At 43.5% G+C, this 27,483-nt stretch overlaps 1 protein-coding gene across 1 annotated transcript; it reads right to left on the bottom strand.

Annotated features, from left to right (window-relative positions):
• Positions 1–190: 190 nt before the first annotated feature.
• On the bottom strand, positions 191–27,274 carry LOC144110222 (uncharacterized). Its single transcript, XM_077643064.1, has 8 exons — positions 27,227–27,274; positions 20,315–20,464; positions 19,025–19,047; positions 15,395–15,462; positions 12,391–12,483; positions 7,287–7,368; positions 3,157–3,277; positions 191–312 (listed from the first exon to the last, which is right to left on the bottom strand). Exons 2-8 carry the CDS (start codon positions 20,417–20,419, stop codon positions 262–264), a joined length of 543 nt encoding a protein of 180 aa, XP_077499190.1. The 5' UTR covers positions 20,420–20,464; positions 27,227–27,274; the 3' UTR covers positions 191–261.
• Positions 27,275–27,483: the final 209 nt, after the last annotated feature.

The raw sequence follows: 27,483 nt of genomic DNA, 5'->3' as shown, positions 1-27,483 counted from the left end.
TCATTATGACATTTCGGCCCGAGAAGGATAACACGTCCCATGTGAGCGATTCGCGTCGGAACATCATCATCTTATGAGGGTTTACTCTAACGTAATTTCTTTTTGCACGTGAATACAAGCCTCTGTGATTGCATGTGAGCTGTGGTAAAATATTTATTCCTATAAAATAACAAAGAAAAACTTACTGCTGGCAGGGATCCAGACGCACCATAAAATTGTCAATAAAGTGAAACACTTCGGAGATATCATTGTCTTGCTTATTCAAGATTGCTGGGTCAATATATGAAAGATGTCTCGTGATCGTAGATTGCTCTGTGGAGAAAAAAAAACACCTCTCTTGTGCTTTTTTCAGTGGAATAACAGGATTAGGAGTGCGTGGTCATTCCCAGCTTAACTGACTTCAGAAAAGTATGGTGCCAGGCATTTTTGCTTTTGAACTACAGAAGCAGCCTACTGGGGTTAGAGGCAGGAAGACATTGCGTTATCTAAAACAACAGGAAATTTCGACGCCCAAAAGTCGGCCGAATAGAAATTCGACAACAGCGGCCGGGATCGAACTCGCGTCTTTCGGGTCAGCAGCCGAGTGCCATAATCACTGAGCCACCGCTGCGGCTATAAAAGTAATTACGAGCTTTTCTGTACAGCGTGATCTCTCCGCCTCCGCAATTTTTTCTCTGGCTTCTTTCGCTGCAGTTATGTAAAACAGTAGTTTGCTCGTATGAAGAGACAGGAGCACTACAAGAGAATAGCTTTTTTTGGATCCCAAGATAGCTTTAGTCGAATTACAGTGAATACCTTCGAGCCTTTTGTTTAAGCCATTCGTTAGATTGGCTGATATAATCTCCCTCACCGCCCTCGCGGGAATTACAAAGATGGAATGCGCTGCACTTTTGGCACAGGCACTGAAGCTTTCCTGACAATTTTGTCCGCATAAATAAAGAACATGGTTATGATTTCCAGAAACACTACGAAAGTATGTAGCTTAATTCGCTCCCACTTAATCTATCACCTGCAGAGTGCATTTCAAGGCTGAGCTCTTATGGTCTTTTTATGTCACAACGAGTGATGTATGAGCATATTGCCGAGGGCTCGTTAAGCGATATGATGGATGACTCATGACACAAAGAGTCGCCGCGGTGGCTGAGTGGTTACGGCGCCCGGCTGCTGGCCCGAAAGACGCGGGCTCGATCCCGGCTGCGGCGGTTGAATTTCGATGGAGGCGAAATTCTAGAGGCCAGTGTACTGTGCGATGTCAGCGCACGTTAAAGAACCCCAGGTGGTCGAAATTTCCGGAGCCCTCCACTACGGCGTCCCTCATAGGCTGAGTTGTTTTGGGACGTTAATCCTCCATAAACCAAACCAAACCAAATCATGACACAAAGGAGGTCTAAACACGCATGTTCGTCTACCTTCTCTGGTTAATTATCATTTCTGTCAAACTCCCGCTCAATGTTCTCAGTACAGCCTGAGTTATATTTACATAAGCCAACTTCCTGGTACATAATATTCCCAATTAATTAGATCAGTTTGGGCAGCATTAAATGTTCGCAAAAGGGAAAGATTGCAAAAGTGAACGCTTCTACAAATTTCTGTGAGTCTGCGTCAAAACTTGCCGACAGAAACTGTCGTGTAGCCGCCCTTATATGCACGACTAAAATCATTACCATGAGCTTCAGTACATTCCCTGCAAGACTAAAGCCTCTCCCATATCGCTGAAAATAACTCTGTCCTGCGCCAGCTGCGGCCACTTTATCTCGAAAAATTTTCGGGCCTCATCCAGCCTCTTGAATACCGCCCTCTACTCTCTTGTTTTCCCTCCTTTAGGAATCAACTCTGTTATCCAATGAGCCATTTCTTCCCTTATGGGCATTCTGCTTTTCAAAACTACTCTCACACCTGCTTTTTTGACTGCTTGCTTCAAGTAATTGAAAAAAAGACGTGCATGCAAAATGACGGAAATATTTTGGTGGCAACAATTTCGCACATGTTGGCATTACTTTGTACCGTCGTACAATTCGTAAACATGCGTTCAGACAAAGCAGTCAAGACCATAGGAGGCTGCCATAGCATATAGACGGTGTGCCTGGTTTTGTAAATTCGCTTCAAAGTGGTGTTTATACGACTTCTGAGAGCGTGTGTAGGACTGCAATTCACCACATAACTCTTTAGAAGCTCAATTCGTAGACACCCAGGTGGTCGAAATTTCCGGAGCCCTTCACTACGACGTCCCTCATAGCCCGAGTCGCTTTCGGACGTTAAACCCACACAAACCAAACCAATCAATTCGTAGACCGAAAGAGAAGCCAGGGAGCATGGATTTGCTTGATCTTGGTTTGCAGACTCAGAAGGCGTGGTTTACTCCAAATAGAGGCTTATCTACATGCTGCGCAAAACCCATTGAATGGGCCTTGCAGTTAATGGTTCCAGGCGGGAAACAAAGATCCACCTCTAGACTGATATGGCTTACTGAGAAACGCAGCTTATTGCTACTAAGAGAATCGAAGACCGATATGGTCTGCACTGAAATGACTATCAATAGATCGGCACGAAAAGGTGCTTCTTTTACGGGGTTAAAACCGAAACAGTAAGCCGCCGTGGTTGCTCAGTGACATGAAAGATGCTGACTGGAAAGATGCCGGTTCGATCCCAGCCTCGATGATCGCAATTCGATGGAGGCGAAATGCAAGAGGACCGTGTACTGTGCGATGTCAGTGCACGTTAAAGAACCGCATGTGGTCGAAATTATTGCGAGCTTTCCGCTACGACGCCCTTCATAGCCCAAGTCTCTTTGGGGCGTTGAACTCCATAAACCAGACTACTAAGAGAAGATTTGGTTTGGTTTATGGGGGTTTAACGTCCCGAAGCGACTCAGGCTATGAGGGACGCCGTAGTGAAGGGCTCAAGAAATTTCGACCACCTGGGGTTCTTTAACGTGCACTGACATCGCACAGCACACGGGCCTCTAGAATTTCGCCTCCATCGAAATTCGACCGCCGCGGCCGGGATCGAACCCGCGTTTTTCGGGCCAGCAGCCGAGCGCCGTAACCACTCAGCCATCGCGGCGGCTGCTAAAAGAAGGGTGGTGTTGGTAGTATGTGCACTGTAAGGGGAAAGGGCACATAATTTCTTGCTCTTCTTAAAATCCTAGTTACTTACGGCAGCTTTGTCTGGAACAATTAGATTCTCTGTGCCTCTAGCGAAGGCTCGAAGTACAACACTGCTGCTCAAAGGTGTCGGCGCGGCACCCCTAGGGCTTGTTATATCTGACCTTTTGCGGCTGCACAGAGAAATAATAAGCAGCAGATAATAAGCGGAAATAAGTAGTTCCAGAGACATTTATAATAGAGTGAAGCTTAACGTATGACATTTTCTGACTGGTTTCACTAATTCACCTTCCACACTCTGCACTAGCAGGCACCAAACTTATCTGTTTTTCGTTGTTAGGTTTTGCAATATGGCGCTAACGACGACTTGGACAGTCTATTACACGAGTACTGATTGAAGAGCCCATTTTAATTGTGCTGTGGAATGCCGACGTGGCAAGATGCGGCGTGTTCAGATCCACACAACAGCTCGCGCTCACTTTCATCTATTAAAGTGCGCTGTACTGTGCAGTACCCTTACAATACGTTCGAGAATTCGATTTCAAAGAAACTGCAGTGCGGCATAAAGCCAGCGTCATCCGTTGGAAACGTTATAGCCTTTTGTTGCAGCCATTCGTAGCTTTCTACAGTGCTCCTCTCACTACTAAGGTGGCAAAAAAGAGTTGCTAGCAGTTTTGAATGGACTCGAACGTGGATATTACTTGTTGACAGTGCTGCAATATTTAAAAGATGATTGATGATTATGAATTTTTATGGCGCAAGGGCGTCTATGGCCAAAGAGTGCCATGGCACTAGGTATTTTTCTTCTCTCAAGGTGGGGTCAAAGACCCATTTCCCAAGAATTTCTCTCCTATTAAGCCGATCAACAGACCAGGGGAGAGCTTGTACCCATTATATCACCGATGCGTACCCGGCGGCACTAGGGTTCGAACCCCACACCTCCCGCATACGAGGCGGATGCTCAACCACTCGGCCACCGCTGCGTTTTTTTTTCTTTATTGCTCGGCCACCGCTGTGGTGCAATATTTAAAAGAGGCATGTACGTATCTTAAAGTTAAAGCTAGGCGCCATACCATATTCACACTGCCACCTCGAAGAATGGCGGTGTGTATTGGGGCTAGAAATAAATTATTGGCTACGTCTTGAAATAATCAACCCGGCTTCAGTGCTCGTACAACCTGAAAATTGCACTTGCTCAAAGAATAAACGTATAAAAGATAAAGGCATAATAAAATTTGGAGAGGACACTTAAGCTCCGCCTTAAGGGTATGACGCGATAGCGTAGTGAGTTAGGCTTTTCATTTATAGCCTACAACTTTATGAACGCCAACGCCAATAAGCCCAATGAACGCCGGCGGCCTATTGTTCCAGTGCGGCGTTTCTGGAATACATTGTCAACGCCAACGCATGCAGCGCACACCCCTCGCTCTCTCACCACTCCACATACCTCAAAGCGCAGTTGAGTTGTCCACCGACCCAGGGAGGCAGTTATGCGACTTTCCGTTCCCCAAACCACAAATTACTATGATGAGATTTTTTTTTTTGCGCAGCCTCCTATTACAGGTTTCTGGGTCGAATCGCTGCCAAAAGCTAGGCTCAATAGACAGACAGACAAACGAGCTGTAAGCGCTATCGTGTAAAATGTTGCGCACTGTTTTCTCCTTGACCATGATGACCACGATGCCGGACTTGCATTCCTGGGATGTCAAAGCTTGCTCCGGACGATGAGAGCTTAGATTACAAAACGTTCTGCTAAACATAGAACAGGGCCGACAGGTACCATCATTCTTAACTCGCCTTCAAATATAGCATAGATTTGAAAGAGTACTGAGCAAGCACATAAACGAGTCAACAGTATTGAAAAATCTAAAATCTCTCACATGTTGGTTCAGAACAAACAATTCGGTCTTTAGAAAACAATGAGTTTAGCGCGCAGGTGATCATTGATAACCTTACCAAGATAGACACAATGAACGGAAATAAATTAAACGGTTAGTGTATCTAGACTAAGGACTGTAAACCTCTCTCAGGAAGCTCAAAATATTATCAAGAACGCTACAGCGAGATTGTAGTTAACTTTAAAAAAAAAGAATGCGATCTCCAGACCTCTTAAAATGCAACAGCCAGCGTGAGGTAAGCGACGTTAAGCACAATATACGTAAGAATATTGAGGAAGCTCTTAAGCATGCAGGAAGCCTGAAATCAGCAAAAGGGGACGTCGCCCCCGGCCAAAAAAATCAAATTCATGTAAATACAGGAAAGAAGGCAAATTAAAAAAAACGACATTTAAAGCGACAGGGGGATTCTGTGCGGATTTGAACGTCAGCCGAAACAATGATGTTGCTAATGACAGGCCCGCGAATGGGTCATCCGGAGGCATAATAATAATTGGTTTTTGGGGAAAGGAAATGGCGCAGTATATGCCTTATATATCGTTGGACACCCGAACCGCGCCGTAAGGGAACGGAGGCATAGAAATTGGGAATCGTCAAAGCGCTACAAGAATTGCGGAGACAAATAGTAGCAGGTGAGGATCAAATGACACTAGTTTAAATTGAAGGGTTGACTAGTATTGATGGTCACAGTAAGCTTTCCCTCACGGCCGATGAAGCTAGAGTGGACAATGCATAATGCCTAATACAACATCAGTTTCTGCCGTACAATATTTGCGCACTTATTTTTTTTTTGTTTTAGGCAGACAACCTAGTCATCCGGGAGTCTTTCTTCAATGATACATCACAACAGACCATATTCATACTATCAGTTGGGTTATAGAGAAATCCACGGAATATAACCAACCCCTGTACGTAGCGTAGACTTTATTGATTACGAGAACAGATTGGACATAGTGGAAACCACAGCAGTCATGCAGGCATTGCGGAATCAGGCTGAAGAAGAGCCTTATATATGTGAGAATACCGGAAGATATCTATAGCAACTGCACAGCTACCATAGTCACCCATAAAGTCAGCAATAAAATTCCAATATGGAGGGTTGTCAGGCAGGCACACGAGATCTCGCCATTACTATTCATCGCTTTTTTACAGCAGGTGTTACGAGGCCTGAATTGGGAACAATTGGGGATAAGAGTTAATGAAGAATACCTTAATAATCAGCGTTTCGCTGATGACATATCCTTGTTGAGTAAATCAGGAGATGAACTACAAATCATGATCAATGAGTTAGTCAGGCAGAGCAGAACGGTAGGTCTTAAAATTGACATGCAGAAAACCAAAGCAATGTTCAACAGTTTAGGAAGAGAGAAGCAGTTCGCAACTGGCAGCGAGGTGCTGGAAGTGATAAGGAAATACGTCTACTTACGGCAAGTAGTGGCCGCCGATCCGGATCATGAGAGGGAAGTAACTATAGAAGAATAAGAATGGGGCGGGGCGCATATGGCAGGCTCTCTCAGATCATGAATGGCAGTTTACAAACATAGGCTACCTCAAGAGTAAAGTGTACAGCAGCTGTATCTTACCGATAATCACCTACGGGGCAGAAACGAGGAGGCTAACGAAAAGGGTTTAGCTTATTTTGAGGACAACGCAGCGAGCAACGGAAAGAAAAATGTTAGGTGCAACCCTAAGAGTCTTAAAGCGGGCAGAGTTGGCGAGGAAGCAAACGCGAGTTAATGACATCCTAGCGGAAAACAAGAGAAAGAAATGGGCTTGGGCAGGGCATGCAATGCGAAGGCAAGATAACCGCTGATCCTTAAGGGTGGCGGAGTGGATTCCAAGAGAAGACAAGTGCAGCAGGGGACGGAAGAAGGTTAGGTGGGCGGATGAGTTTAGGAAGTTTGCAGGCATAGGGTGTGCGCAGCTGGCAAAGAACAGGGTTCATTGGAGAAACATGGGAGAGGCCTTTGCCCTGCAGTGGGCGTAATCAGGCTGATGATGATGATGTTATTTAACCACGTGGTGAAAAAATGAACCAGTTTGGTACCTCTCGTGTTGCTGAGTGCTTAACGGCTTAACATTAGAATTCAGAGTGCAGATGAAATACCCATAAATTTGTTTCCGCTGCTGGCCAGTATACTTTGAAAGGAAGTCAAGAGGCGACAAATCAAACACGTGTACGTATCAGACAGTTTTATGGAAAGGTTTTGTTGTGTAATTCTCGGCGGTTAACCGTAGGTCAATTGTTTCTTCTCTTCACTGACAGGTGTTGTCATTAGATACACACATTGCTTTGAACGCTGATCTGCAGGCAGTGTGCTTGAAGGCAGCTGTTGTTGCTGGCACCCACACAGTGCATACTTTGCTACCTGAAATAAAAATAACTACTGTCATTCAGCGCGCCACGCATAATCATTGAACGAGAAAAATGAAAACTTGAGCAACGTCTTCGCTCTAATTATGGAATGTTTCTGTGACCATGTCGCCGGCAGAGCCTATGCAGAATCGTATTAATCATTAATCCTAGTTTGCACAGAAATGCAGGAACAGATTAGCACGAGTGCAATAAAAAGATATGTGTGCACAAGAAAAAGGAAGATCTACCTCTTCATGCAATGCTCGTGAGGGATGCTGGCGCCTTGGCCGTCGCACACATGCTATTGCATTCATATTGTTTTGCATTTCAGTTTGTCGACTACTGCTATTAGACTTTTGGAGCTTGTTTTCACTGGGTTGCATTGTATTCTGCCTACTTGTTTTCCGCAGCCGTCCCTTAAGTTGTGTTGTTTTTGTAACGGCAATGCTATCGTCTGGCATGTCCGTGGCAGCTAAATTCTTCAATGCTCTGGTTGACTGCCTTTAATTCAATGGTGCCGTACACGAGAGGATATATTGTGCTATTTCAGGCCTCCTTATATTACCGACAACCTTTCCGTTCGATTTGTACTTAAAATGCTAATAGTCTTCTTAGGCTCCGGAAATAAACATGCAAATGACATGCGCTTAGAAAGTTCGTAAAAGGGTCGTCTAACAGTGAGAATTAATACGTTAGCAAATGAATGCAGTTACTGGGCATAAAAAGTTTAAAAGTTAAGAATGCCATTGGAAAGAGCAGCAGGCAAGGCAAAACGTTTTTTTTTAGTTGTTGCAATCCGACTGAAAGTAAAAGGGCGCTTTTTTGAGAACGCCGTTCACCGTGATACCCAATACTTGAGTTGCCCCGTAGTTCTGGCATATTGACAAAGACGCGCAATGGACTACGAGTGCTGCTCTAAAAAAAACGCGTTATAACCACTCAGCAACCTTTTATGTGAAGATGAAAGATTCTAATACCTTATTATAGCCATTGATATCAATTACATTGTACCGGAGGAAAAGAGAATGGTCCGCGTAAATATATCCGCTAATCTATGTAGAACGAAGAATGCATAGTTAAGAACAGTGAGCTAGAGACAAGGAGCAAGGAATCAGTCTACTTTGATAAAACCCTGACTCAAGTTAGGACAGGAGAGCACACGTTTGGCATACACTCACAAGATGTGCACAGCAGCTTCCCTGGAGCCCTAAAATGCTAAATAGGCATGAAATCAGTGACCATCCCCGAGGTGAAAACTCTGCGGCTAAGGAAGCAGCTTGATACAGACAGGCCTAGCACAACGCTATCAGTTACGGCTACGATATTGATAGAGATAAAGTTATGAGACAGCGCGGACAAAATAATAATTGAGAGTGGACATTGGTAATGAAACTGAGAAACATATATGGTCTTGCACAGGACACGTAGCGCGCATACAGATAGCCAACAGCATACCTGGGAAACGGACAAACAATGAGCGGACAAACATTCAGGCAGAGAAATGAGAGCAGAAACATTACATTTATAGGGAGGGGGAGAGAGAGAGAGGGTGGCTCACAAAAACAAAGGTCGCAAGAAATCGAAGAGAGACACTGAATTCTCATGAGCCGTGGGCAGAGAGACGATACTGAGCTCACGTTTGTTCATGGAATGCTTATATTTGTGTGAGGAGATGGGAGCACAGAAACGGCCTAGTTTAGAAATATTTTGCTGTCCTGAGGGACCTGCAGCTTCTCGTAATGATGGTGTGGCGCACAGTGGTATGAGGTGCTGAGCAGCTGCATTCATTATTGTTGATGCCGGACCATGGACGAAGGCAGCGAGTCGTGCATCAAGGAGCGCAATATAATGGCAGTTGTTCGAGCTGGGAGCCTGACTGATCCTGTTCCGATGGCGGTCACTGTTCTATCTCCTTGCGCTACAGAAGCGGTGGCGCTACATTGAAATTAAAAGCTTTACGGCTGATCATATATCTAGAGCTGGCCAGCCCATCTAGAATAATTCTCAGCACCGCAATAATGACTCCGATGCAGTTTACACCTGTTCGTAAAAGACAGATACGACAAGAAGAAAGAGAACCAGTAAGACAGGATGCAACAATTTTTTTTTAGGCTATAACGTGGTCACCAGGACTAACTATGCATATGATTGGAGCGGCGCCACCCAAGTGTACCCCTTCGCCGGATGAGTGGATAAGCGTGGGTGATTTTTTTGCCGTATTGCGAATGCAGGTAGTCCCCAGTTTGCCTTGTTTCTCTGATTACAAATCAGCTTCTGTTTTATCTTTTACTCCTCAGTCAAAATCAATTGAGCAGGCGTTCACTACAGGTGTGATCCGAGGAACGTGCTTTCTCTCAATGCGCGATGCGAGAGGAGGACAGGTTTTGGTACCTCATGTTGAAATGTGAGAAAAAAAAAATTGGCAGTGGCTTATCTTGGCTAACCCTGGAATTCAGCGAAAAGCAAGCACGCTTGCTAAGCGTCTCAGGCTCGTCCATGGCAACTCCGCTACACGCTCGCGGCAGCCGTTCTATACATGCCCACACGACCACGTGTCTATGACGTAGTATCGAATGGTATTACGACGCCACCATCGGATGTCATCACGTGGCTTCACATCACCCCATAGGATATTCTCAAGATCAAAGGTCAACCCGAATGTCACCCAATGTCAAAGGTGAACTAAAGGTCATGGGTCATGGTCAGGGGTCAAGGTTTCGCCACCATAACTGTACCACATATGGTCATATATGGCTGTCCTTGGTTGGGCTGGAGTTCGTTCAAGGTCATTTCCTGGCCTACGCGACGACTGCTTTACTTAGCGCAGTGAAGCTTTTCGCTTCGAAAGCGTTGCTAATTTGCTATTAAGATGGCATGGGTAATGACAAGCTTGTCAGGCCCATTATTCGCTGGAGGTGTCAGGATGTGTCGTGGCCAAACTCTCTGCGTAGCATATCGGTGGGCAAAGTTTTGCTCTAGCTGCGTAATGCTTCGCGCCCGGAGAACGTATTCGCCGATGACAAGGAATACGACATCTTGGAGGCTTACGGACAACACTATGCAACTTTGAGCAAAGCAACATGTAGCTCTAGGGACAAGAGGCACTGCTTGCAAGTCGATGCTTTGGAAACAGAAAAAAACAAACACTGTTCAGGTTAGCAAACGCAGCGCAAATTCTGGGCTCGCAGTTTCTGGTACCTTGTGAACAGCGAATTGGTTACAGACCAGTTTTTTACGTTACTGTATGCAGGCTGCGATGGCCTTCACTGCTAACAAAGAAGTTTGAAGGAGTGCTTATATAACTTTGTGAACCCTTAAGATATGTTTAGAGTACATTATACTCGTCACTGTAGTTCACTACCAAACACGTGCTTTTCTTGACTGCACTAGTAAGGAAGTGTGTATTCCGCAAAAGAGAGTATTATACAGTTCACTGCTAGAAAACTGATTTTGAATCAACAAATATTATTGCAGATTGACCAATTCCATCTCTTTCTTTATAAAGAATGGCATAGACTTATTTATTTATTTATTTATTTATTGATACTGCAAGCCAAAAAATGAGCCATGCAGGAGGGGCAATGCAGTACAAGGCGTGACAATGCAAAAACAATGAAAAAAATACAAAAAATAGGATGCAGGTTGCAGCAGCACTACTGAAAACGAGTCATTTCTTGCACTAGCACATATATAAAGAAAAGGAGCGCGGCACATGTGAAAATAGAAACAGGCGGGAAAATTGCTGTGCCAAACAGTAGAAAGTGGAAAAAACATCGCGAAATGAAGGAATTTAAAATTAATTAACGTGAATAGCCCAAACTTGCTACTACTTGAGCTACTGACAATAAATACTGAATATCAGCTGGTAGACAGTCAATCTGACTCGAAAGGCTTGTTGTTTTTCGGGACACGCAGGACAATTGGATATATTCCTGTATTGATAGATAAGCGCATTCTGACGCAAAACAGCCTACTTTCATTAAAAACGCGGCGTTTACATGCCAGAAAAAGCCAAAAAATGTCAAAGGTAAATTCTCTTGCACCTACAGTTTTTTGAGTCTCGACTATCCATCATTTGCTTCATAACTGAAATTGGGGAGTCGTTTTGTTTTTAGACATCAGGAGTTTGAATCTAGTTGTGAAAAATCCTAAATTGAATTTTCTCAGCGATAAACATGTCTTTTCCTACTGTCCAACCATCAACGTAGGCAGAAAGGGACAGGAAGGTTAACGGTGAGGTCACGGCAATCGCTTGCTCTAAGCGACACCAGCAGTGCTTTGTACCCTACAATAAAGTGGTGTATTCCGTCCCGCTGGCTTGCGGTAGATAGTACATAGGCCAAACGGGCAGGTGCCTCAATGAGAGGCTGAAGGAGCATACCAGAGACGTGCAAAGGAATCAGGGAGCAACATTGGTTGAACATAATCTGGAATGCCACAACTGCAGCCCAGCGCTTGAAAAAAAACAATAGTTCTGGGCAGATCTCGAACGCAGCTTGGAAGGTAAATAATTGAAGCTAACAAAATTGAAATTTCCGGGCACGAATGTGTAAGCAAACCATCAATACCGCTCACAGAAAGAGATCAGATACCTTAGACTTAAGTAAATCCAATTAATCCAGTTTGATGGCTAAGGCGGACCAGATTATCAAGGCGATTCATAAGCTTTCTTGCTGTTTTTTCTTTTTGTTGTTAAGAACGATTACTGTATATAAGGAGTGTTCTTTGAATAAAAAGTGGAGTTGCTAGTAGCGCTGTGTCCTGTTCAGTTTGTTTCTCGTGTCCTCGTTTTTTTGTGCCAAAAATTGAAAAATACCTACCGACTAGCCTGAAAGAATGTTCCCGCATAGAAATGAATTTTATAATGAACAAAAAAATAACCCACGCTTGTGCTCACTGTCCTTTCAGGTCACTGTGCTCTTCAAAATAGCTTTGCGTTCGGGAGTGACCAGGAGAAGGCTAGTTAATACTCGCTAATTTTTCGACCTCATTTTACTATTTCGGCAGTTAAAAGAGGGAATTGTGTTCCACTTACCTTTAGGGTTTGATGGGCGCAAAATAAGGCACCATGTGTCGGCGTACACAACATGGTAACTCCCCTTAATGAGTGCTCCAAACGAGGTTGTGGCTGTCGGGTAAGATGCATTGCAGTATCACGTGCAGGAAAAGGTAGCCTACCAGCGCTGTCATGCAGGTTAATAGATTTAGGGTGTTTTGTTTTTTTTCTATCCGCGATGGTGTCACAGTCGTAATGCTTCAGCTATGAAATCAGCTGTCTGCTGAGCAGTGTCTATAGGCCTGCATCTTCGAGATCTAAGTTGAGATCTAAGTGTCCGCTCTGAAGACTTTTCTTATATTTGTTTATTGTACAGATGCTCGATTCAAGTGTGTCTTGCCTTTGGAAGATCGTTTGCAGCAAAGCAGCGTGTTTGTACCAAAACAGCTTGTTTGTAAGTGCAGAAGCTGCGGTGACCTATAGGAGTAGGCGATAAAGTTCATGGTGCGCTGCTTGTTATATGAACTGCCTCCCAGCTCCATTAGTTTAGATAAATAACCAAGGGCAAATTGTGCCCAATAATAATTATTGTTCTGGCATGCTTTTCTAAGAGCACAAACATCCTACCTTCTGACTTATCGAGCGCTTGTTCTAAAGTTTCCTAATTAGGTGATGTAGGATTCGGCCCGCTCGACATCTCCCTTGACAAACATTGCGACTATGAAACGATCGTGAACGCAATAAACGTTACAGCGGGAAAGTTTATAAAATGGTCGTGAACGCTAGCAGTGTGGTTGCCTCTATACTTTAAACTTCGGGCCATATGCTGAGCATTGGCGCGAGCTGAGTAACTCGATCGTTAGGTCACTTCTTTGCTGAAGCCAGATTTCGAACATCTTTTTTTTTTTTAAATCGATTTATCCTAACTACCGCTGCTTGTCTAGAGTTGCATGAATGAACGCAACGCCATAGCTTTGTACTTGTTATTAAATAATAAAACAGTGCAACTTTCATTGCTGCATGACATTAACCCCCGAGGAACACTTAAAAACACAATTTCTTTTCGACGGGCACATATGTGCTCCCGTAGTGATCATTCTCACGGTATTATTGTCCGCACTGTCGAACTAACGTGCTTTCTGAGTGATGCATTGCAAAGACGACATATGAAAGGAAGTGTTTTCGTGCCTTCGATGCCGTAGTAAGGGGCCCATTTACACTTTATATAGGTGCTACATCTTATACACTTATCTGTTAATCCGGAATTGTAGTTCTGCATATTTTATTCCATTTTTCTCGATTGATGCCTTGTGTCGTCACAATCATCAATCCTTTGAATCACGAATTCGAGCCTCAAGTTATCATCATCATCATCATCATCCTGACTACGCCCACTGCATGGTCAAGCCCTCTCCCATGTCTCTCCAATTAACCCTGTCTTTTGCCAGCTGCGCCCACCTTATGCCTGCAAACTTCTTAACTTCATCCGGCCAGCTAACCTTCTGCCGCCCCCTGCTAAGCTTGCCTTACTCGGAATCCACTCCGTTACCCTTAAAGACCATCGGTTATCTTGCCTTCGCATTCCATGGCCTGCCCAAGCCCATTTCTTCCTCTTGATTGCGAGAATGATATCAATAACCCATGCTCAATCTCCCACCCACACTGGCCTTTTCCGGTCTCTTAACATTACACATAAATTTTTCCTTCCATGGCTCGCTGCGTCGTCCTTAACTTAAGCTGAACTCTTTTCGTTAGCCTCCACGTTCTTGCCCCATAGGTGAGTACCGTTAAGATACAGCTGTTGTACACTTTTCTCTTGAGTGATATTGGTAAATTCTCGCTTGTGTTGTCTTCTCTTCTTCCGTCTCTGTTATTTAGCGCTACTGCTATGTCCTCTATATCGAAAAAAATTGGCAGAGGCTTAACTTGGCTAACCCTGGAATTCAGCGAAAACCAAAGACGCTTGCTAAGCGTCTGAGGCTCGTCCATGGCAGCTGCGCTGCACGCTCGCGACAGCCGTTCTATGTATACCCACACGACCACGTGGCTATGACGTGGTATCACACATTCTTAGGATACGCCCATCGGATGTCATCACGTGGCTGCAGATAACCCCATCAGATAGATGTTCTTAAGGTCAGAGGTCACCCAATGTGAATGGCCTACTGAAGGTCAAGGGGCAATGTCAGGGGTAAAGGGGATGACGCCATTAATGTACCACATGTGGTAATACACGGCTAACGTGGTTAAGCTGAGCAGATAGGTACATGACGCTAGTGCCATTTCACCTTTTAAGCTCCATTTAATGTGCTCGCCGCTGCTCGCAGCTCTAGCCCACACGCGAGAGATGAGGCCTCGTGACACATGCGAAACGTAGTTAAATGGGCTGTAGGCCTCAGCTTGGCGCCAGGGCTTGCGCGTGTCTTTTTGCGCGAGGTGGACAGAAGTTGTTGAGCCGCAGCTCCGAGATTATCGCGTTTCCAAAATTCTAAAACGTGATATGGCTAGTACTAACGGCCGGCCGCAAGGTCCTAATTGCAACCAGGCGCCTAACTGTAAGAGCTAAAAAGTTCATTATCACAGGTTACATAACCAGCTTTCTGGTTACCATTGTTCCTTGTTTTCTAATGTCCCGCGAAGGTAGAGTTACTGTGCCGCAGAAGCTGTGTTTGTACCTCAAAAATCCTATTTTCAAACATTACTGGCAAGATTACCTGAAACGCCTGGTACGTATGAGTATAAATGAAGTTTTCTTGGATTTCGCGAAGACGCCATTTCGCTTTACTTCTCAAGCACAGTTCAATCCATTTGTCGGTTTGTATTTGTGCTCTGTATTCTGAGGAAAACTTGACACGCCTTATGGACGTCAGTAAAAAAAAGATTATGAAAAGGCGCGCACCGGGCGGGCCAAACGTTTGCACCAGCTAAATGCACGCCGATATCAGCAAGCGATTGCCCTGGATCGCATGTACAGGCTTAAACTCGCATTTCGCATACTGGTGAGATACGCCTCCTGAAATAATAGTGTAAATATTATTCTTACCCAGAGTCTCAACTTGAAGTGTTGCGTATCCACTTTCTTCCAGTAGCGTAAGGTAGGTTTCAACTTTGCTGGAAATTATTAACAAAATATACGGCTTGGATGGGTAAAAAGTGCAGCTGACAAGTGCTACAGTTGTTCCTTTCAGAAGTGTGTGCGCAAGCTTCAGAGTGTAGATGTTGAAACATGCACTGCCTTCAAAGCACACCGACGTTTTCCTGATTAAAAACCCCTTCCCTTTCAAACGAGAGTACCTGCTGCATGATGCTTCATTGGGATGCTGAACAGTAACTTCGTTTCACCACTATTGAATATGTCAGCGTGTGTGATTAGAATGATTGCGTGAGAATATTTTTCCCAATTTTTAACGGTACAAAGAAATCTTTAAAATCAGTTATGATAACTTTGCTAACTGTGCATGTATTTAGTTTTGTACATTTAGCATACACACATAAGTACAGCTTCTTTCTCGGGCAAAAATTCTGAAAATTGGAAATCTGTAAGACACTGCTCCGGAAATATTGAAGGTAATGATCCATTATTCTGATATGTAGCATAATCTTTGAAAATGTTTACATCGATCGCATCGAACAGTTGAGACTGCCATAGAAAACCAATGGGGGACGCTTTGACGATAGCAAAAACGTGAATAGAAAAAGAAATTCAAGAGTGCCGTCGGGTGATCTGCGGATATATTGAATGTTATAGTGAAATCTTACATTATATGAAAAAATTGGGTTCATAAACGGTTTCCCGCTCAAAAATGCTTTCGACCAGAATTTTGAAAATTTTGAAAATTGGAAAATTGTAAGACACTGTTATGAAAATATTGAAGGTAACGATCCATTATTCTGATATGTAGCATAATCTTTTTTTGAAAATGTTTCCATCGATCGCATCGAACAGTTGAGACTGCCATAGAAAACCAATGAGGAACTCTTCTGAACATAGCAAAAACGTGAATAGGAAAAAAAATACAACACTGCCGCCAGGTGATCTGCGGATATATTAAATGTTATAGTGAAATCTTACATTATATGAAAAAAAAGGTTCATAAACGGTTTCCCGCTCAAAAATGCTTTTGCCCAGAATTTTGAAAATATTGAAAATTGGAAAATTGTAAGACACTGTTATGAAAATATTGAAGGTAATGATCCATTATTCTGATATGTAGCGTAATCTTTTTTTGAAAATGTTTCCATCGATCGCATCGAACAGTTGAGACTGCCATAGAAAACCAATGAGGAACTCTTCTGAACATAGCAAAAACGTGAATAGGAAAAAAATACAACACTGCCGCCAGGTGATCTGCGGATATATTGAATGTTATAGTGAAATCTTACATTATATGAAAAAATAGGTTCATAAACGGTTTCCCGCTCAAAAATGCTTTTGTCCAGAATTTTGAAAATATTGAATATTGGAAAATTGTAAGACACTGTTATAAAAATATTGAAGGTAATGATTTATTATTCTGATATGTAGCATAATGTTTCTTTGGAAATGTTTCCAGCGATCGCATAGAACAGTTGAGACTGGCATATAAAACCAATAAGGAACTCTTCTGACGATAGCTAAAACGTGAATAGGAAAAAAATACAACACTGCCGCCAGGTGATCTGCGGATATATTGAATGCTATAGTGAAATCTTACATTATATGAAAAAAATTGGGCTCATAAACGGTTTCCCGCTCAAAAATGCTTTCGTCCAGAATTTTGAAAATTTTGAAAATTGGAAAATTGTAAGACACTGTTATGAAAATATTGAAGGTAATGATCCATTATTCTGATATGTACCATAATCTTTCTTTGAAAATGTTTCCAGCGATCGCATAGAACAGTTGAGACTGGCATATAAAACCAATGAGGAACTCTTCTGAACATAGCAAAAACGTGAATAGGAAAAAAAATACAACACTGCCGCCAGGTGATCTGCGGATATATTGAATGTTATAGTGAAATCTTACATTATATGAAAAAAAAAGGTTCATAAACGGTTTCCCGCTCAAAAATGCTCTTGCCCAGAATTTTGAAAATATTGAAAATTGGAAAATTGTAAGACACTGTTATGAAAATATTGAAGGTAATGATCCATTATTCTGATATGTAGCGTAATCTTTTTTTGAAAATGTTTCCATCGATCGCATCGAACAGTTGAGACTGCCATAGAAAACCAATGAGGAACTCTTCTGAACATAGCAAAAACGTGAATAGGAAAAAAATACAACACTGCCGCCAGGTGATCTGCGGATATATTGAATGTTATAGTGAAATCTTACATTATATGAAAAAATAGGTTCATAAACGGTTTCCCGCTCAAAAATGCTTTTGTCCAGAATTTTGAAAATATTGAATATTGGAAAATTGTAAGACACTGTTATGAAAATATTGAAGGTAATGATCCATTATTCTGATATGTAGCGTAATCTTTTTTTGAAAATGTTTCCATCGATCGCATCGAACAGTTGAGACTGGCATATAAAACCTATGAGGAACTCTTCTGACGATAGCTAAAACGTGAATAGGAAAAAAATACAACACTGCCGCCAGGTGATCTGCGGATATATTGAATGCTATAGTGAAATCTTACATTATATGAAAAAAATTGGGTTCATAAACGGTTTCCCGCTCAAAAATGCTTTCGTCCAGAATTTTGAAAATTTTGAAAATTGGAAAATTGTAAGACACTGTTATGAAAATATTGAAGGTAATGATCCATTATTCTGATATGTACCATAATCTTTCTTTGAAAATGTTTCCAGCGATCGCATAGAACAGTTGAGACTGGCATATAAAACCAATGAGGAACTCTTCTGACGATAGCAAAAACGTGAATAGGAAAAAAAATACAACACTGCCATCAGGTGATTTGCGGATATATTGAATGTTATAGTGAAATATTACATCATATGAAAAATTGGGTTCATAAATGGTTTCCCGCACAAAAATGCTTTTGTCCAGAATTGCTGGGTATGGGAATGTTACTGAACATATCAGCTACAATGGCCTTGGTGCATGCTTTCAGTCGTACGATTTGATTGCTACTTATGGGGGCGAAACGATTCCACAAACATTCCCCTTTCTCACATTGATTGTAGTGTTGCTGCGTTGGACTCTTTAAGAATATAGGGCAACTATCCGCTCGAAGAGGTATGCATGCATAAGCGGGGCATGCATTAATTCATGGCGTTTGATCTTGGTTGTCGTTGGCCATTGGGAAGGGGAAAATTAGGTTCACCTCACGAGCTAACTGCAAGATTCGGGGCACTACGTCATCACCTCTGGTCATTGTGAAGGATGTTAGAATGCTTGGGCGGATACAAAGCCCGACTCCGGGTCTGATTGCAGATGACTCCTTCTGCCGTTCTGTCAGGATCCCTGCCAGAACATATTTGAATTTCGCTGGACCATCAGGAAACGTCCACTCTGCTGCAAATTTGGTACCGGTATTTTAAAAGTTTGCTACGTAGAAATGCCTAGCGCAGACTACGAGAGCCGAAACTGCAAGATATACTGGAGCCAGCGTTTGATAATAGTGCCCCGGTGTGCAAGGAATACGAAGTCAAACGACTGTGCTTTGGAGAGAAAAGTATTGTCCTCAGGAAATCATAGTGATCCGTAGAGATACATACTTTTTTAGGTCTCGAATTGAAGGCTGAAATAGACAAAAAGAACGTTAATACGCGATTCAACCTAGCATAGTATATAGGATGTGGTAGTTCAAACTCAACGGTGCTTTCGGTACGATTGTCATATCCACAATTCGTACAATGTAAAACGGGGGCAGCGATCTAGAAAATTCTCAAGGCTGTGTGAATTTTTGAGCACTTCACACTGTTTCATTGCCGCATTATTTGCTGCTAGAACCTTCCGAGCAAACGTATTTCCAGCACCTAATTATCTTACACAGACTGCAGAAAAGAGAAGTGCGAACGACGTGACACGCGCCTTGAAATCGTAGCGACAATTTTCCTTATGAGGAGCGTCCAGTGTGGTTTTCTGAATCTACCAGAAATTAATCTACCCGAAGTGAAGCTACCCGAACACTTGATAAGTTCTGCATGGATCTCAGCGAGATTTTAGCTAGGGTTCCAGATGTTCTTTCAAATATGCGTTGTATAAATGTTCCGAAATAAACTTCGATTCAATTCCATAAATATGTACTTTGATATATCACAACATGAGTACCACAGTTCTGCTAGGCATTCTGTACAGAGATATGCACTGATTTGGAATTTAAAAAATGCTTGCCTAGTCATGTATACGACGATAACTTACGTTTTCTGCCGAGAAATTGAATTGTAATTCTTCGCCTTTTAACGCAAAACTTTAATCTTAGTTCAAGCTAAGCTGCTTGCTGCTATCTGTCGACAGTTAGCTGTTATCTATTGACTTGACAATTCAAATAAAAATTGGCGGGGGTTTAGCTCTGCTTAAACCTGGAGTGACGCGATAGCTACAGCTGGCCGAGTGGAACTTGTTCAGTTGAATTGCAAAGTCAGTCTTTCGCCGCTCCGTTTCGCTGGCCGTTCCTTCTTCATCTTCGTCCCACTTGACACGGCGCATGCGCACAGCTGTGACAGCTCTGTTTCGCCGGCACTCCGCGCCACCGGCAGCAGCAGCTGCCCCGCACCACGTGGCTGGTCACGTGACCAACCACGTGACAGCGTAACGGAGCAGCCACGGGGTGACGGCGCCGCCACGCTGAGGGCTCGAAATGCTACCGTAATGATGCTGTCGCTACAAAACTGAAAGTTTCTGGTTGAGTTAGTAATGATTGCCTTTAATTAGTTGTATAAGACAATTGAGTCTGTTTTGAAGTGAATATTAAATCTGCCGAAGAGGTGCGGGACTAACTGCTCATGTGCTAAATATCAAGAAGCGACTGATTTGTTTAAAATGATGGATGGTTTTATACATACATCTCCAAGCCAGCCAGTTTCAACTTCATGACGAAAGGATGCGCCGTGAGCCGTTCCGAATTTAGTACTTTTCCAGCATGTGTGATTGGATAAACTAGGCGGCATGTCTCCACCCCATAAGAGCACCAGAGGCACATCGTTTTTAAGCAGCTGCAAGAAAATCATAAGGTATCTGTAACTAGCATTCCCAAAGTGAAATTTGGCAATAGAGAATACAAAAAAATAGCGTCAAAGTGTTTCGGTGTAGTTTGAATGTGCACTTGTTCCTCGTGTTCCGAGAACAATGTGAAATCGATAGTACAGGTGCACGCAGGTAAAAGTCTCATGCAAATGCTCAAACAATTGTCCGACTAGTAAATGCGAAGACGGCTGTATAGGTCTAGCCTCGGGGGCTTTTCACTCTCGATACAGCTTTCATCGAATACAACATTTGGAGGTATAGAGGTACACATATTCTCAGAATATGTGTAAGAGGGTAAAGAGGGTCTCTAGAGGTTTATGTTGCGCTTACAGTTAACGTTGATGATGCCCCACATTTATTTTTTCATTCGGCGCCAATAAACCGGTAGATGTCGGATGACTACAGCGCGGCGAACGGGACATTGAAAAAGGAAACACCAACGACACAACACAGCGCTGTTGTGTCCCTTAGTTCTGCCTTCTTCTATGTCCCGCTCGTCGCTCTGTAGCCGTGGAATGTCGTCACCAACTCGCCCAACAACTTACCTTGTCAAACCGGAATCTTTTACAATTAAGAAGCTTATGCATGCCCAACAGAATTACCCGCTGCTTGCTTGCAGCGTCCGATAAAGCTGCAAAAAGGCACTAAAGCAGCTCGCTCGGTTGGAGAGTTTTTGACTCTAAATCATCATCGTGGTACAATCCCTGGACATGATAACTGCTACTCCTACTTGCCAAGAAACGCGCGTGACAGTTGCGCTTTCGTACGATCCATTAGAGCCAAAACACGAGCAGAAGAGGCCGTGTGGTGAACTACCTTTTTGTTATTATATATTGCCGCGAATCTGTGTACTGTTTGTTTGTTCACTCTTCAAAGCTGCCGACACGCGGCTTTATTGATTTGTTTGCAAGACTCGACCAGATTTATATCGATTGATCGCATCCAGGTGGAGCTGATTCTACGTTGTTCGAGAATGTTGTGGTAACTATGCACGCCCTATCTCAAAATTCGCTATCAGCTTTAAATTGAGCGCGGCCGAGAGCGGCGGGCATTCTGTTCAACGACCGCTGAGCACGCTTGTTGCTTTCGGCGCCGCTGACTCATTAAGTTCTTGGTAGGCGCAAGTCAGCGCAAATAAAGAGTTTCGTTTGGAAACCCTTTTCGCTCTCTTCCTGCACGCCGGACTGCAGTCACTACAATGTGACATCTACGTGACAATATGCAGCAGAGATACATTGAAATTTAGAAGAAAAGAGGACGCAACTGCGCCGTGTTCCTATAAAAATGCGAAAAACTGCAAGTTATCGCGCGCGCTCGCTTTCGACATAGTTAAGCTGCATTGGCCGCCAGTGCCTTCCTTGCTCATTCTCGGGGCGGCGGCAAGCAACTGGGACTAGCTAGCAGCACACCGTCTACTTTCAGCATGGATGCACAAACGGGCTTTTTCTTGAGCCCAGCGAGCAATGTTGGGTGGAGCGGCCTCGCTTTGTGTCGCACCGGGCACGCGTTTTAGACAAGTATGCGAACCGCTGCTCTCTCTAGCTGCGTCCATTAGTTGGTTGGTTGACCTCAAAGATGGCACGTACCCACTGCGGGGGAGTGGCCAAGACACAGGCGGTTAATCGCTGGAAACAGGAGCGTTTTGAAGGGAAAGGGATTAGTAATAGGGTATAGGCTGACGGATTGGACGACGCAATGACAGGGGTCCTATTAACTGGGAGATCGAGGACGGGAAAATGGCTGAATGTGCAAATTTGAATACAATCCATGTAATGTTTCAATTTCGCATTGACTGAGAGCGGGAAGTGAAAAAAAAAACTCAGAATAGGGAGTCGTTGCGTTTCTTGAAGGAAATTTTGCACAGCAGAGCGCACACTCCTGTCGCTTCGCCCAAGCAAAGAATCACCAATGAAAAGAACAACCGCAGAGGACACAGGCAAACCAAGCTGGTGAAACGGAATATATAATAGGCGCCTCTTCAAATAAGAGAAGCGGTGGAATAACAGCAGGAAGTGATCTATTGTCTCAGGTTCGGTACAACCGCATTATAATGTTTATATTATATTATATTGTACAACTGCATTATATTGCTTATATTTAAATATTTCAATAACTCATATTTCACTATGTATTCATTCTCTGCGTCGCTAATTAATCTGTTGTGTATTTCTTATCTTGTTGCTTAATGAAATGTATTGTCATGTTAGATCCCGCCCGCGGTCTTGTACCATGGGACCTCTCGCTGTATACGTTTGAAACCTTTTTTTTAATGCATTAATAAACTTCCAGCTTCAAAATTCAAACTTCAACTTCAAAAAGGGCACAGTGCGGAAACCGCCAGGCCAGAACTGTGAAGATGGAAATTTAGCAGAGGAACCCGCCAACGCAAACTCGTGAAAGACACCTCTAGTCTGCGTGAACGCCACTCTTTGCTACTCCAAGGATGCAGAAGATGCTGACATTCGGGAGATGACGTAAGAGCCGAGGCAGCAAATTCCTGAAATATTATGTAGCTGCGACACATCACTGCAGCTGTATATGCCGAGGTTGGCAAGACAGCAATAATCGGGCCGGCGAGTGCATAGGGTAAAGGACTTTTCAGGTGGACACAGGGGCGCAACAAAAACACACGGACATAGAAGTAGACAGGGACGAGCGCTTTTTTTTTTTTACTTTTCCTTCTGATCTGCATAAGCTTCATTTTCTTCTTGAGAGCAGCTTTCAGGAGCCCCTCTTCCACTTTTCCTCTGTACGTCTCGGGCTTACGTTTCAACGCACCCCCTGAACTAAGTCACAGCAATCATCGCTCGAACCTCGTCCGCTGAAGGACACAGGTCTCTCTCATGTCAATTGTTTAATCAGTCCAACTTTATTTCCCCGAATAGGCTGCGTGGTTATCCAGGGATAAAATCTGAGCGCAGCTTGAGAAAGACCCAAGGCACCTTTACATCAAAGAAGATCATGGAAGGGTAAAAAAATGGCGGCGACTTGAACGCGCACCTATAATAAAATTAAACATAATACAATAACTTACCTCACAATTTTTTTTTTAGTCTCACGCCGCCACCTCGGACGCAGTCGCCCCTTTTCCCGCTTGCTTTCTTTCGCAACCAACTCCTACACGCCCAACAGTCAGCTGAACTGCCTTCGCATTAAATGCGCCGCTGATATCAATTTGCTCTTGATTTCGAGGATAAGTATGTTTGTTTCTGTGTCGTAGATTGACAGCTATCGCTTTTCTTCAATAGCTCGCTAAGCTGTGCTCAAGTCGTGTTCGACCGTTTTCGTTAGCCTCCACGTTTTTGCGCAATGAATGAGTACCGGTAATATACATCTTTTATATACTTTCATATTGGGAGACTGATAAATTGGTATGGTAAGACCTGAGAGCACTTGCAAATGCGAACCACCTCTTTCTTATTCCCTTGGTTTTTTCACTCTGGTTGCCTATCAGAAGCATTTGATTCCTTCCCGGACTGGTGAACGTTACTACAGTTTCCTCTCTCTTAATTTTAGACACACTGTTCTGCTTTCTCTATCAAGTTCCTCAATAATGCTCTGTCATTCGTCGCAGGAGTTACTTAGTAAGGCAATGCTATAAATGAATTGGAGGTTACAACGCTATTCTTGAATAACTTCTACCCCCAACTCTTCCCAGTACAGTCCTCTGAAAACCACCTTTAATCAAGTGCGGAGAACCGTAATGCATAAACTGTGTTTTGCTGCTTGCGACTTTACTGATTGGTGTTTTATCACCTCATCCTGCAGGGATATTGTCACTAGTAACAGGTGTAGATATTTTCCACTACGTTAGCTCATTCCTATCTAACCATTGCAAACGCAATGAGTGCCTGACAGTTGAAATTTTGGACTGCATCTAATGCTTTATTTTAATCTATGTACGCTTTTCACCGGTTGCTTCAGCGAAGGCGAACCATAACTTTTTAAAACAGGTGTTCTGAGACAACCAGATGACTTTTCTGTCAGCAAAAAACCACTGTTGGCGGACATGAGAAAACGGGGGAGTTATGTTGCTTAGAGCATTGGAGGACTAAGTTGTTCTAATAGTTGATTTCTTGCGTATTGCACAAAGGCGTGTGGTTGCATTTATAGTTATGCAGCTGGCCGTTACTATAGAGATATCACTTTTCGTATTTCGAAAAAGAAATTTCCTTAGGCGCTGTGGCTGAACAAACATCGGGCGCCAAGCGCCGTTATCAAAAGGCGCGCGTCTGCAGCATGCGAAGCGACGTTCTTCACTTCGCGTCACTCCGTGTCTCACCTGTGACATGACCTTCTATGTCTCGCCCGGGTTGTGGCGACCGCCACCGCTCGCTGCTCCAGCCCACATGAACGATATAGGGAGGATTCGAAATTTGTTCAGCAACAGCGCCGAGGGAAGTCGCGGTTTCAAAATTGTGGAAACTGTTATGGCTAGTACAAGTACTAATGGCGGAATACTAATCATGAATGACAAGTACGCACCTAACTCAACTGTGTTAAAGTTAACTATTCAAAAATAATTACCCAGTTTACTAGGTAGCATGATTCACATGTTTATTGATGTCAACCAACACGGGTACCACAGCGCTGCAGAAGCCACCATGATATCTTAAAAACCAAGTTTTAAAGATTCTGGTTCACCTTCGCTGAAAGGACCGCTATATGGGTATATTCTGGACATTTATTTACCTTCTGATTGATAGTATAAAGAAGTTTTTTGAAACATAGCACTTCCGAAATCCAGCCTGGTTCTCTGGCTACAGGCGCCTACAGGTGCGTAAGTTTTTCTAACACTGTATCAACCACCTTTCAACAAATCTGATGTTCCTTGATACTCACCTGCCACATTAGCACATTCTTTAGCTTCTGCAGAGGTCTGACTAAAATTATTCGGCTTCTTTAAGGATGTTTTTGGTTTATTTATACTGCTATAGTTGTCTCTTAGGGCGCAGATCTGATTCCTGCCCGCGCCTGATTTTATCTTGGCTGCTTGGAGGCTACCTCCTTCCTTTAAAGCCTCTTATATTCTCAGAATTTTATACTTGTTTTTGTCGGTTTCCTCACCCCTATGTAGAAGCTTCGATAGCTTTACCAGTTCTATTCTGTTTATATAGGTTGAGGCTTTCATTCCTTGGCTTCTCTGAGGTTTGCGGAATATGAGGGCTCAACGTCTCAAAGCGGCTCAGGCTATGAGGGGCGCCGTAGTGGAGGGCTCCGGAAAAATCGACCACCCGGGGTTCTTTAACGTGCACTGACATCGCACAATACACGAGCCTCTAGAATTTTGCCTCCATCGAAAGGCGACAGCCGCGGCTGAGATCGAACTCGCGTCTTTCGGGACAGCAGCCGAGCGCCAGCGGGCCTTGGTCCAGAGGGCCCGGACGGTGGCTTCTACCATTGGGGCCCCGGATTAGGGACTCCACCTCGTATGTAAGGAGGCCTCCCACTAAGGGAAGCCCTCGAACATTTCTCGATATATATATATATATATATATATATATATATATATATATATATATATATATATATATATATATATATATATATATATATATATTGAATAAATGCTTTTCAGCACCACCACCCACTGAGCCACTGTGGTGGCGGCTTCTTGGCGCCTCTTAATCGCATCTTTTGTCTCGTCAGAGAGTTTGATAGTATGCAGTCTAGCTACCCAATATCCTATTTTTATTGCGCACAGGGAGGGTATATGTAAGAAGTTATCACGGATCGTTTAGTAACTAAGGTCGGCGTCTTTGGATAAAGCTGGAGGTCTGTTCTGCATCCCGATGTGTACTCTTCCTACTCTCACTGTTACCGCCGACTCTTTGATGTGGTTCTTTGGCACAAGCTTCTTTCTATTTTCTTCTAAGCTTGATTTTTGCCCTTTCCTTCGTATGGTCGTGGCGCCTCATCTTAATAATAATAATTGGTTTTTGGGGAAAGGAAATGGCGCAGTGTCTGTCTCATATATCGTTGGACACCTGAACCACGCCGTAAGGGAAGGAATAAAGGATCGAGTGAAAGAAGAAAGGAAGAAGAGGTGCCGTAGTGGAGGGCTCCGGAATAATTTCGACCACCTGGGGATCTTTAACGTGCACTGACATCGCACAGCACACGGGCGCCTTAGCGTTTTTCCTCCATAAAAACGCAGCCGCCGCGGTCGGGTTCGAAACCGGGAACTCAGGATCAGTAGTCATCTTGCCGAGGATATTTTTATAATTTTACAATCTGAGTTTTTAGAATTCTGAAAACGCAGTTACTCTCGGCGCTCTGGCCCAACAATTTTGGTTTTTGCGACGAGTTACGGGCACTGGAGAGGTTGCTTTGCGTGTAGGCTTCTCGAAAGCGCATGTATTTGGGCGCAATGCGGCCAAACGTTTTTGGGCCACAGCGCCGAGGGTGACGGCATTTTCGAATTTCTAAAACTTACAAGGATGTTACAGCGGGCTACACACCTGTCAACAATTATGGAGCCCAACAGCAATAGCTAAAAAGATAACTATTCAATATTATTTAACCAGCCTGCTAGCTAACACGTCTTAGATGTGTTCTCATGTACTGCACCGCTGACATTGCTATGGCGAAAAAACTTTCCTCTAACTCAAAAATCCTATATTTCAGAACTGTATAAAATCTTAGATGAAACACGCTGTATACGTCAATGCTGTTTAGCTCAGTTATTGTTAAGCAGCCCAGAATGAGGTCGCTTGGTGAGGAGTGCTTACCTTGCTGGCGAGCAAGACTTTCTGTCCTTCTGTCAGTTCTTCTGCTGAAGCTTTATTGAGACATGAGAAAAAGGGGTAAAAATACATGACTGTTGTAGTGTATTGCAGCGATACAACTGCTTGTTACAAGTGCAAATAATAGGCGTTCCTAGCGTTACTAACAACCCTCCTTAATGTGGGTAAGAAAGGACAATAGGGTGGCCAATGATCTTTAGATTGACTTTAGCACACCTGCCTAAAATCAAAGTGGCTTAGTG

Source organism: Amblyomma americanum, chromosome 11 (assembly GCF_052857255.1).
Source record: "Amblyomma americanum isolate KBUSLIRL-KWMA chromosome 11, ASM5285725v1, whole genome shotgun sequence".
Classification (NCBI taxonomy): domain Eukaryota; kingdom Metazoa; phylum Arthropoda; class Arachnida; order Ixodida; family Ixodidae; genus Amblyomma; species Amblyomma americanum.
The sequence above is the reverse complement of the archived record's forward strand: the minus strand, read 5'-3'. Positions and strand labels throughout refer to the sequence as shown.